This window comes from Castanea sativa, chromosome 10 (assembly GCF_040712315.1).
Source record: "Castanea sativa cultivar Marrone di Chiusa Pesio chromosome 10, ASM4071231v1".
In the NCBI taxonomy this organism is placed as follows: domain Eukaryota; kingdom Viridiplantae; phylum Streptophyta; class Magnoliopsida; order Fagales; family Fagaceae; genus Castanea; species Castanea sativa.
In genome coordinates this window covers 19,881,826-19,894,988 of record NC_134022.1, presented here as the reverse complement: position 1 = coordinate 19,894,988, position 13,163 = coordinate 19,881,826, and the positions used below count along the sequence as shown (strand labels likewise).

At 37.7% G+C, this 13,163-nt stretch overlaps 1 protein-coding gene across 1 annotated transcript; it reads right to left on the bottom strand.

The window, feature by feature from the left end:
* Positions 1–2,600: 2,600 nt before the first annotated feature.
* LOC142611563 (N-terminal acetyltransferase B complex catalytic subunit NAA20) lies at positions 2,601–11,801 on the bottom strand. The gene is made up of 6 exons (XM_075783628.1): positions 11,603–11,801; positions 11,390–11,480; positions 11,156–11,288; positions 9,531–9,600; positions 3,018–3,078; positions 2,601–2,927 (listed from the first exon to the last, which is right to left on the bottom strand). The coding sequence occupies exons 1-6, from the start codon at positions 11,678–11,680 to the stop codon at positions 2,836–2,838; spliced, it is 525 nt and encodes a 174-aa protein (XP_075639743.1). The 5' UTR covers positions 11,681–11,801; the 3' UTR covers positions 2,601–2,835.
* Positions 11,802–13,163: the final 1,362 nt, after the last annotated feature.

Here is a 13,163-nt window from a genome sequence, read left to right as displayed (position 1 = left end):
GACCTCAACATATGCTGAGTTGTTTGACCACTTGCAAAATAATAATAATAATAATGATGATGATGATTTTCAATATCATTTTCATAACTTTTGTGACATAGAAAGGAAAATAAGTGCGGAGAAATAAGTCAAAAGGCAAGAGAATGAGCTAGCATAGTCATGGCCACAACAAAAATGATGGGCTCCTTTGGAATAGCATTTTCTATTAGTTTATTTGTTCTTCTTGTACACCTTTTTGAAATATCACTTTTTTCTACTTTAGTAGAATTAAAATTACATCTTTGATTTTCTCTTTTTCGTTTTGATAATTTAGATTATATAATTAGCAGTGCAAGTAACAAAAAATTTGGGTAAGAACATGGTTTTGTAGGGAATAAGAACATGGTTTTGTAGCTTGACCATTTAAAGCCAAACTCTGGGTAAATGACTTTTTGCTGTGGCTGTGGCTGTGGCTGGGTGTTAAAAAAACACACACAAAAAAAAATAGTCCAAGGAACATGATTGTATTTGTGATCACTTGAATTAGGTGATAAAGGAGAGAGTTTGTGGTGAATGGCAAAAGTAATGTCATAAAGGAAAAAGTAGCATTCGTACCAATTAACCATGCACTTAAGTCCATGACCATGACCATGACCATGACCCTTCCATAATCCACTGGCTCAGGGGCAGGGCCACCTGAAAATAATTCAACTAGCATGGAAACCCTCTAAGTGACGATTGTAAGTCATGCAGCACCATATGGCTGGCATGTTTGACATGTTTCCGCAAAAAAATTGAAAAAGACAATTGCTGTACCCTACTCAAAGGCATACCTATCTATATCCATTGGGTCATTGACCCAGAGAGAGAGAGAGACAGCTTATGGTCCATCATATATAACAGTACTGCACGGATTGCTGCCTTTAGAATCAATGGAAAACAAATTGGTTTGGTTTTGTTTGGATGGTGGAAATTAATTAACGTGAGTTTACTCTGTAAGTAAACGACAGAATTGGGGAAGAGGACAAGGGGAATTTCAAATGGACATTAATAAATAAAGGGTTGTGTTAACGGGCACCTAAGGTGCCCGCTCACAACACATTTTTGATGATTTTTTGGTTTTTTTTTTTTTAATTCTTGACAGTTTTTCAGTTTTTTGCAATTTTTTTTGGTAACTTTTTTAATAACTTTTTTCCTCTTTTTAAGTGAAACATAAAAAAAGAAATCTTAACAAGCACCGGGTGCTTGTTAACCTTTTTCATAAATAAATAAAGGCTGAGTCTGAGTGGCAAGCAGATGCAGCACTACAAAAGCAAGAATGGATGACTCTGTTTGGAGGCTAGCCCATTTTGGTAATGCCCTTCCAAAACTTCCATTACTTTGATTTTTTTTTCTTTCTTTTTTTTTCTTTTTTTCTTTTTCAGAATGAAGCCGAGAGGGCACGTGAGGACCCCTTGTTCATTGCATGTTTCTTTGTTGTGCAAGCGGCGAACATGCAGTGATGCACATACCATGGACCCCACTTCTTCATATGGCCCTACCATCTTTGGAAAAAGATTAGAATGAAAAACTAAGGGGCCATTTGGTAAAAATACGTGTGAGTGAAATACGCGTGAGTGGAAAAATGTAAAAATACGCGTAATGTTGTTTAAAAACTAAAAACATGTTAAACTACTCTACCAAACAGGGCCTGAAATATTAGAAATAAAGTAGTGTCTGTGACTGTGAGAGAGAGAGAGAGCAGAGCAAAAATTTATTTATTAAATCAAATCAGATGGGTTCGAACTTCTGATTTTGATGGCTCATTGCAGTGTACAGGGTTTGGACCATTGTACAAGGGTCCTCCTGTGCTGCTACTTCTGTATTTTTGTACGTTTTAAGGATATAACAGGTCCAGGAGAGAAACGCCACAATCTGCAAGTGAAGGTGATACAATAGAACCAAGATTTGTTCTCTTCTCTTTTTTTGGTTTCCCAGTATATCCTTAGAATTTTCCACCAGAAACTAATCACTATTCGCAATGAGTGGGCCCTAGTGGGATAAATCGCTAGCTCAGGTACCCAAACTCGAATTGGGAGCACACCTAATCAAACTTGGGACAAGCACTTTGAGACCAAGTGCCCAACCACTTGGCCAACCCACCTGGGTTGTTGTTCTCTTCTCTTCACTTTAACCTTTCTCTCCTAAACAAATTGGTTGGGTAGAGAAAGCTAGCACCGGTTTTGGTCATTGACCTAAAGAGGGTGCAGCTTTTGTTGGGCCTTAGCCACTTGCGAATGAGGTGGGCCTATTTGGGAATTGGGCATGTGAAGTCCACCCAATCAATACCAGATCTCTTTTGGTTGTGACCTCATTCAACTTTCTTCTCCTATATTTTTCCTTCGAACTCAAATTTGATCAAAACCTGGCTCTTTTATTTTTATGATATGAGCCAAGGCCTAGAGTTATAAATGGGCAAGAATGTCTTATCTCTCTCTTTTTGGGACACGGGATTGCCCAGAGTGAGAGCGCATGTTAAACTGTGGAAAAGACTCTTAAGAGTTAAGAGTGTATTAAACGACAGCATGCATCTCACCTTCAAGCCATAAAAACTTAAAATCATAGACAAACAACAACTTTCATGACCCATGGCAAGCTACTGCTTTAAGAATGATTCAAGAAATTGTTTTGTAATGGAAGGTAACTTTTCAATATGAACTTCAAGAGTTTTATGATAAAAGCAAATTACTATTCACGGAAGAAAGAGGTACCAATAGTAGAAGAACAACTTCAAAAAACCAGTCTACGAAAAGCCACAAGCACATGGTGATGAATCATCATTCAGTTTGGCCAACAGAAATTCCATAGAAAGCTGAACTAATCATACTCTAATTCATCAGGAGTAATTGGCCGTTTAAGGGGGATGATGGACTTCTTTTCGACATCCCGAGATAAAGCTTTCCTCATATCTGAAAACAGAACACATGGATAAAAGATAAGAAGCAATACAAGTTTGGTAATACATCATGATCTGTTTTGTACTTGGATGTGAGACTCACCTAACCCATCTTCCTCCCCAGAATAATAGCGTAGCACTCTTCTATAGATTACATACCCAAGCTGAGAGATGAAAAACAAAGAAATGGTGTAAGTGAGCATCATCTTGACCCATTGAAGGGGAGAAATGACACAAGAAAACATCATATTAAATACTTAATACTGGCAGTGAAGGAAATATCAACACTGGTTAATAGAATTGGTCCCAGCAAAAGAGAAATGATGGGCGGGACCAAGAGTTTAGACAGGAAGTTCCTTTTGGGAAGCAATGAATAACATGTTCATGGCACATGGTAGCATTAGTTACAATGATTCCCCAATAAAAATGCAGTGTTAATAGATAGTTATGAAATGAGCAAAACTTAAGTACTGTTACTTAAATTAGTACAATAGGTTTCCCAATTTAATTTAAACACATGATTGCAATGACCCATAAAGTGCTAACAGCCTGACATTTTCCAAAAATATGTAAATTCAATGCAACTATGCGTTTAAATTTCATTGGGAAACCTAATGTACTATACCTAAGTTTTGCCCTCATAAAGTGAAAGAACTAAGCGTCATAATGTGAATTACTCATTTTGGTTGCAAAAGAAGCTACATCTTTTTTTATTGGTAGATTACACATGCACCCTTGGGGTCTTGAAGTCATGACGTCATCCTCCACCTAACTCTTACAGGGAAGAATGAGCCATTTGTGCAAGATCTCATTGGCAAGGTCACCTATTTGTTTTGGGGATGGGGAGGGGGGGGGGGGAGATGAAGAGTTAAATTTTTTTTAATAAGTAATAAAGATTCATTGATATTAAAAAGAAATAGACACCCAAGTACACAGGAAGTATGCAAGAGGGAACAAATCAAAAAAGAACATTACAAAAGTCAAGTAAATCCAAAATAAAAGAAAAATGTTGGTTTCTTCACATAGAGAACCAGTCAAGTAAGGTTCAGAAAAAATAGAAGCTTGAGATCAGGCATGGAACTCTCATTGTCTTCAAAACACCTACTATTTCTCTCCTTCCAGATACACCACATCAAACAATGAGGAACGGCCTTCCATATATCTCCATTACGATGGCGACCAAAACGACCTTACCAGCAAGCCAATAGCCCAACAATAGACCTTGGCATAACCCAACAAACTCCAAATAAACCGAAAACCATATCCCACAACTCCAAAGCAACCGGGCAATGAAGGAAAAGATGGTCAACACTTTCACTATTGCACTTGCACATATAACACCAATCCAAAATGCAGATCTCTCTTTTCCTTAAATTGTCAATTGTCAGACATTTTCCCAAGGCTGCGGTCCATACAAAGAAAGCCACTATAAGAGGGAATCTTCTGCTTCCAAATACTTTTCCAAGGGAAAAAGTGCTCACTATGGCCAACTAGAAGATGATAGTATGCACTAACCGTGAACCCCTTACTCTTACAAGGCAACCAACAACTCGAATCCTCCCCAATCCCCCTTACAGGAGTGCTAAAAATGGTAATGATGAAGCTCCTGAAAGCTTCCAATTCACGATTATGCACCTCCCAAAAAAACTGAAAATCCCAATGGAAGACTCCATTGGTGTACCTCATTAGATCCGCCACACTTGCCTCTTTGCTATGGCAAATCCTATATAACTCAGGATAGCGATGTGCAAGAGAAGAAGCTCCACACCAACGATCTAGCCAGAACTGCACTTTTGATCCATCGTCAATTTCATACATAATAAACCGAGATAAAGAGTGCCACCCCCTTCTAATATTTTTCCACAAATTGACCCCATATGGACCAGAGAAAGAGCTAGAACACCAACCACCCCAATCACAACCATACTTCACCTCTATCACTTGACGCCATAGAGCAACCCTTTCTTGCCCAAATCTCCATAACCACTTCCCTAATAAAGCTACATTGAAAGTTCTCAAGTTCCTAATCCCCAACCCACCTGAAGAAAGCGGAGTACACACCGTAGACCAATCAACCAGATGAAATTTGGGCTCATCTCCCAGGCCACCCCACAGGAAGTCCCGCTGCAGTCTAGCAATTCGGTTGACCACAGAAGCAAGAATAGGGAATAAAGAAAGAAAATAAGTAGAAAGATTAGAAAGAGTCCTTTTAATTAAAATGACTCTATCTCCCTTGGATAAATATAATTTTTTCCAACCTGCTAATTTTCTTTCCATCCTCTCAAGAATTGGATTCCATATTAACTTGTCCTTCAATTTTGCCCCCAAAGGAAGACCCAAGTGTTTCATTGGGAGGGACCCTTGCTTACAGCCTAAGACAGCCACCAAAAGATCCATGTCATGAACTGCCCCCACAACCACCAATTCAGACTTACCCAAATTTACCTTCAAACCTAACACAGCCTCAAACCAAATGAGCACCAAACGGAGAATCAGCATACGATCAATATTAGCATCACAAAAAATTAGAGTATCATCAGCGAAAAGGAGATGGGAAACCATCAAAGATCTTCCAGCAGAAACACCTACACTAAAGCTTGACAAACGACCTTCATGGACAGCCTTATCCAACATTCTACCGACAGCTTCCATAACCAACACAAATAACAAGGGGGACAAAGGATCACCTTGCCGCAACCCCCTTGAACTTCAAAAAAACCCATGGGGAGTACCATTAATAAGGATAGAAAAACGAACCGTTGATACACAAAAAGAAATCCACCACCTCCACTTATCAGAAAAACCACAACGCTCAAGCAAGTAAGTAAGAAATCCCCAGTTCACATGATCGAAGGCTTTCTCTATGTCCAATTTACATAACAACTCTGGCTGACCAGACTTCAATCTACTATCAAGACATTCATTAGCAATAAAAATGGAATCAAGAATCTGCCTATTTAGAACAAAGGCATTTAAGATTTAAATTGAAATGGGGAGACAGTTGATCATTTAGTTCTCCATTGTCCAATTGCCCGAGAATTGTGGACTACGGTTTTTAGCCTATTTGAGATCTAGTGGGTGTTGCCTAAAGGTGTAATCAATTTGTTAGCTTATTGGAAAGTCCACTTCGATTGACATTGGAATATGGAAATATGAAAGGCAATTCTCCATTCTCCATTGTTTACTGTAATGCATATGGCAAAGGAGGAATAGTAATGTAGTTTAATTTGGTGCATATGGTGAGAGAAGAATACTAATGTAGTGCATATGGTGAGAGAGGAATAGCAGAAGCTTTGAAGGGTGTGAAGGACCATTTTAGAGTTGAAATTGCTGTTTTTCAGATCCTTGTTTGAAGGGATGATTGTGTACCTATTGTATACTTCCAGTGTACCTGGGCCATACGCCTCTTTATATCAATAAAATACTCATATTTATCCCCCAAAAAAAAAAGTTTTAATGAAACAAGCAACCCTTGAAAATGCTGCAAACAGTCAATACAAAGAACTGCAACCCAGTGAGAAGCTGCAAACAAATCTATACAGAGGAAACAGCTAAAAGCCTAAAACAGCCAACTGCAGACCCTCACAACTAAAGAAGAAAAAGAGAAAAAATCAATCAGTCTAAAGACAACTTTCTAAACATCAACACAGGTATAGCTTCTGCTAACACAAACAGAACCATTTCTTCCAAAAACATTATCTGACACTTTCTAATTGGCACAAATAATCTTTTTGTGAGAATAGATCATACATAAGTGCACCAAAAAATTAGGGATGGCACAGCATCCTATATTATACATAGAGGTTCTTTTGCAAAGGCAATTACATAGGAACTTTATAATCTAAAATTGACATAAAGGGGGAGAGTCCCTTCTAGCATTGCCAAAGGATGACAGGCACACTAATGAGACAGCAGGTACGAAAGTAACTGCAAAGCTTGATCATGGCCTAAAACTTAAGTGGACACCCTAGGCTCTCAACTACTGAACGTGTGATTTTTCAAAAATGACAGTTTCTGATCTATTTATATAGTTAGGATGTGTGAATTATAGGAGGGTACTCTCTTACCCACAAATTAAAACGGTGACTCTTCAATCAAATTTAAAACAGTAAGGATCAAATAGTTGAAAACTGCAAGAGGAATGTGGTAGCTGAGCAATCCTACAACTTTTCCAGAGGTAAAAGTTGATCCAAATTCTCACAAACTAACAAAAAAAGTCCCGTTTCTTTTTCTGGCTTCCATCCTTGATAGCAAAGATATAGAAATGATCCAAAGATATTCCATTGTGCAGGTCAGTGCAAATAGTTGTAGTAACAACCAACTAGTGGGGATACAATTTGTTCACTAGAAGGAGATGCAGAGATTCAGCACATAACAATTATAAGTAATGGTCTCTGCATATATAGCTATGATGATTCGAAGAATAATCTACCAGACATTGCAGTACTGTGGTTGCCACAAAATATAATATATGATTTTTGTTGGGAGACTCAAATAGTATCTAGTCCACATGGACATGGTCTTCAGGAAGCTACATCGATGTCAAGGTTGGAAATTTAAGAAATTCATAATGGGAACATAATGGGAACCCCATTTAAAGACTTACAAGTGATGAGGGAAAGCCAGTTCTAGTGCTCAAGCATTAATTGGGGATGTTTCGGATGATGGAGAGCTCTCTCTCTCTTGGGACCTTGCTTAGATAGTCTAAGTAGAATTGATGGCCAAGAGATACTAAAGAGAAAGAGCTTTCAATATCTTGGATTCCATAGTTCATAAAGATGGGGAGATTGAAGAGGATGTGAATCATAGAATAAGATCAAGGTTGATAAAGTGGAGAAGTGAATTAGGAGTATTTGTGATTGTATAATACCTATTAAGTGAAAAGAAAAAATTTATTAGACTACTATATGACCAACTTATGCTCTATGATACCAAATATTGGGTTGTTTGGAAGCAACATATTCATAAAATGAGTGTAACTTAAATGAGAATGTTAAAATGGATAAGTGGAAATATACAGAAAAATAGGATCCAAAATGAGGAAATTCGCTTAAAGATAGGGGTAGCTCCTATTGATAAAAATATGCAAGAAAGTCGCTTGAGATGTTCAAAGGAGAGCAATTAATGCACAGGTAAGAAAGAGTGAGTTCATCCAAGTGAGGGAATTAAAAAAAGGTAGAGGAATATCCAAATTAAAAGGTCTTATTGATTAAGGAAGTAGCAAAAAGTATGACTTCATATAGACTAGAATAAAGAAAAATAATACATGTGGCCAACCCTAACTAATCTACTGAGGATCCATACCTAACCCAAAATTTTGGAATTATGGCTTGTTGTTGTTGTTATATGGGGTGGAATCGTTTTTATGGCTGCATTCAATTGAATGTTGGCACAGGTACTTCTGTTCTTTATGGTCTGTTGGTGGTGTGGGGAAAGTTTCTTGAGGGATGATTTCCCAGCTCTGTATAGTATAGCTTAGGAACTGTTGCGGATTATTTGAGGTGGAATAGAGAGACTATGCTTTGGGATATTAAATTTACAAGAGCTATTCATGATTTTTGATTGGGAGGTGGATATAGTGACTGCATTCATTCATGAGTTTACTCTGTTCATCAAAAAGATTAGGAAGGGGGCTGCTGATCAGATATATTGGAGACCAACTAAGAAAGGAAATTTTGAGGTGAAATTGTTTTACAAAGTGCTGTGTGGTAGCTGTCACCTTTTGTTTCCTTTGGAGGAGTATTTGGATGGCGCATGTCCTGACTAAGGTAGCATTCTTCACTTGGACTCCTGCGTTGGGTAAGATCCTTACTTTGGATAATTTACGCCAATGCAGGGCGGTTGTAGACTTGTAGTTGATTGGTGTTATGTGTAAAAGAAAAAGGGGGAGAGTGTTGACCACTTCTTACTTCATTGTGAGTTTGCTAAGGAGTTGCGGTCTTTCATCTTTTGTTTTTTGGGGTGGGTGCAATGGGTGATGCCAAGGAGGGTGATTGAGCTATTGCAGTGTTGGAATGGGGGCTTCGTCGAAGGTGATCCAGGAGTTATTTGGGGGGCTGTTCCGTTATGTCTTATGTGGACTATATGGAGGGAATGTATAAGCAAGCTTTCAAATATTTATAACGAAGCACAAGGGAGCCGAAGCAGATCTGTTTGCGTGTCTTGTTTGATTGGATGGTTGCACTACCAGCCATTCTATTCCTCTTTTTAAAATATTCTTGAGTGTTGTAATTTAGCTTGAGGCTGTCCTTCTGTACAGCTTGTGTATTGCTAGGCATCCTCCTTTTTAATTTTTAATATAAAAATTTTATTTACTTATCAAAAGAAATTTTAATTGTCCTAAAAATGAAAAGAAAGAGCGATATGAACATCCTTAAACTGCAAAATTTTGCAAGACCAAGGTTGAGGCTCCAGAATATATTTAAAAATTTACGAAGCTTTCATGCATCTGAAAGTACTGGAAATGATAGCATTAACAGATCAAAACTTCATACAATGACAAGAAAGGGGGGAGAGGGGGATCCTAATACCTGCAAGAGGTTAGATACCTAGAATAACATTCCTGCATTTACATTTTGGTACGAAAGCAACAAATCTCCAAGTTAAAAGAAATCACCTTTTCATACATCTTTATTGCAGGTGTGTTTGATGCTCTAACAAAAAGATCAACGAAGTAAGCCTTGTCACTGCCAGGAGAAAGTTCTTATTAGTATATAGAAAAGGCAAAGCCTAGAAAACTACTCACCAGTCACCATGCTTGTAAGTGACTAAACAAGCAAACATACAAGCCAGTGAGAGTTTCTACATGCATCAAATAGAAATTCTGCAAAGATGGTCCCTATACAAACATTTTAATTCAATAACAATATATACTTAACAAAAACTCAAAAGCTTAGAACTCCCTGCTCTATGTCAAGACATTAATCAACATGAAAAGTAAAATTGTAGTTGCAAAAAGTAGGTACAAGCACAGAAATGAAGTTATAACACTTAAAAAGGTTAATACCTTCATTAAGTAATCACCATAAAATATTTGCTAGTTTCATAATTGGCAAATCTACATAGAGAAAGCCCACGTCCACCTCCTTCCTCTCCCTCTTCTTCCCCAGCCTAGACCCAAAAAAAAAAAAAAAAAATTCAAAATTTTAATATCTTATTGAATGGTGTAGGTTTATATCATTGTGACCCATATTGATATCAAAGATGTCCATAACTACACAAGATCTACATTTTGCACAGCCCAGATTGATCAATAGCAACCTAAAGTAACACCTTGCACTTCCACAAGCTTTTCTATCAATTAGATTCAACGTAATGTCCGTTTCAGCTGCTTTAGGAGTTCACAACAAGCCCAAAGGCTCAAATTTTCCTCTTCAACAAACTACAATAACACAAGAAAAATAATAAAAATAGCCTTTTACTAGGGGAAACACTGAAAACCTAATCATTACCCATTACAGTCAACCTAAGACTTTACACTAAAAACTGTCTATTGTGACTCCAGTGAACCCATAATCTAACATAAACGATCATGGAACTATCTATACTACCAAAATCTGCTGCACAAATTGCAATGTAAAAAGCCAAAATACAGCAACCATTCCTACCAAAATTTATAATTTTACAAGCTTGTAAGACTGCAAACATCTTTCTCAGGGAAATTTGAACCAGCAACAACAACAACAACAATATATATATATATATATATATATATATTGAATTGAAGCCAATCTTTCATGGTAACCATAACATACATTGATACGCAAGGATGACAAACATATAAAACTTTGAAAAACTAAGCTGCAAGTGGTGGTTGACGTGGCTTCTCAATGCACAATTCTGAAATGTAAAATTGGTTTAGACTGACCGACAACCGTTAAAAGTTGCAATCAAGAATCAATATAGGACCCCAATGTCAAAGAGGTTTCAATGTTGACCCTAACTTTCCCAGGATCTATGGGATGCAAACAACACAAAATAGTGAGCAAAAGAGATCAAGGTTGTGTCCACGAGTTTGTTGCAGTTTTATTACGAGAGCTACAAAAAGGTCTCGGTAATCATTAGCATGTATACGCCGTCATATTACTCAACCCACATTCCATCACTAACAACATTGAGTTTATCTCATAAAAGTTCCACTCAACATCAAAATTTTCACAATCATTACAAAAATAGCATGTGCGCGAAAAACAAGAAAAATATAGAAATCAAAACAAAGAAGCTGGCAACAGAGAAATTTACATCTTGTCACTGATATCTTCTAACAGGTTCATCAGTTTCTTGGCTAATTGCTGCCTCCTATATTCTGGAGCAACAGTTACCGCAGTTACATGACCATGCCAACACTCCCCTTGCCCTTCAACTTTTCCCATAACTACACAGTAAAAAAAATTACATCTAAATGAACCCTCCATTTCTATAATTGCAAGTAATTTTAAAAACAATATTAACGAGAGAGAGGGAGAGAGCGCGTACTGTAACCCATGATTCGGTTACCGGGGGCTTCGGCGACATGGAAATAGTCGGGCCATCTTGCTAAATAGGTCATGTAGAAGGACATGTTGAACTGTAAAGTACAGAGAGTAATGTATATAGCAAATTAATTAAGAGACAATAATTAAATTTTTGGGATAAAAATAAAAAATAAAAAATAAAAAATAGAAAAACAGTGAAGAAAGAAGAGGTTACGGTTTCAGTGAGGTGGTCTAGGTTGACCGAAGTGAAGCGAAGAAGATCGTTGCAGCAAAATCTGCGTATCGTCGTCATCTCTTTCTTTCTTTCTCTTTGTCTCTCTACACCAGCTCGCTTTTTTTTTTTCTTTTCTTTTTTTGGTTGTTGCTGCTAATTCCTTCCTTGCTAATATGATATCTGACCCGACCCGGTGGACTGTCTTTTAATTTACGGGTCGGGGGAGTTGTTTGATTCGTTTTTTTCCTTTTATACCGGTTTGACCCGGAACCACCCGCCCGATCCTAAAATTACACAGTAAGAAGTAAGAAGAAAGAAAGAAAGAAACGGCCTATTCCTCGTAACGTAAGTCGTAAGGAATAAGGATGTGCACTACACGGGCACGGCTCGGGTTGTGCAGATGGAGACCAAAATTTTTAATCAACCTACCAATGGCGGATTGGGATTTCGACCGAACAATCTCTAAATCTAATAGGTCTATTTAGAATCTTAGCAGTTTTGACTTGGCAAGTTAGTTTTTTTTTTGGTTGTTGGATAGGAAGGGGCTAGCAAATTCAATTAACTTTCTTTCATGATGGGTAAGAAACCCTTATTAATATGAGTATGATGGTTTTGGCTTTCTTATGAACAAGAAGTTGCTGGGTTTTTGTAAATCTGGTTGTACGTTGTGTGTTGATGGTCCTTGGGTCTAAGGTTGAGCCTCTTCCTTCGGGACTTGAAAGTTGTTACATTTGAGATGGTCAAGGAAGAACACCAATAATAAATTGTTGCTTTTAACTTTCTTTCATGACCTTGGAAGCAACCAAACAAGAAATCATGGCTGCCTTGGGTGTACAAAAAATTGTGCATTTTGAGCATTACCTTGGGCTGCCATCATTGGTGGGTAGAAAAAAGAAAGAAGTCTTCAATTTTATCAAAGAAAAGGTGTGGAAAAAATTCCAAGGTTGGGAAGGGAAACTATTATCTCAAGCCGGTCGTGAAGTGCTCATTAAAGCAGTAATACAAGCCATCCTAACTTATGCTATGGGGTGTTTCAAAATACCTTTGGGTCTTTGTCATGAAATTGAAACCATGATCAATAAATTTTGGTGGGGACAAAAAGAAGAAAAAAGAAAGATCCATTGGTTGAAGTGGGAGGAATTAACTAAGTCAAAATTGGAGGTTGGTATGGGGTTTAGGGATATAGCTATGTTCAATGATTCCTTGTTAGCTAAACAAGCATGGAGGTTATTGAAAAATCCGGACTCATTGTTGCACAAAGTCTTCAAGGCACTTCTTTCCAAATTGTACCTTTATGGAGGCTAAACATTCTAGTAGTGGCTCTCATGCGTGGAATAGCATCTTGCATGGAAGGGAGGTATTACTTAGGGGCTACCAATGGAGAATTGAGAATGGGAAGGCAGTGGGTATATGGCAAGATAATTAGCTGCCAAGAAAAAACATGCCATAAGTTCAATCTCCTTGTGTGGAATTAATGGCTAATGCTAAGGTGGAGGTTTTGATTAAGGAAGACATAAGGCAGTGGGATCATGGTCTGATTGAAGGTTTGTTCACTCCTGAG

Excerpts from the sequence above, each read along its gene's own strand:
- LOC142611563 (XM_075783628.1), bottom strand. The coding sequence starts at position 11,680 with ATGACGACGATACGCAGATTTTGCTGCAACGATCTTCTTCGCTTCACT. Across the intron at positions 11,289-11,389 it reads TAACCGAATCATGGGTTACA|TTATGGGAAAAGTTGAAGGG; the intron begins GTACGCGCTCTC and ends TTTACTGTGTAG. Across the intron at positions 9,601-11,155 it reads GAAGATATCAGTGACAAGAT|TGACAAGGCTTACTTCGTTG; the intron begins GTAAATTTCTCT and ends TTCTCCTGGCAG.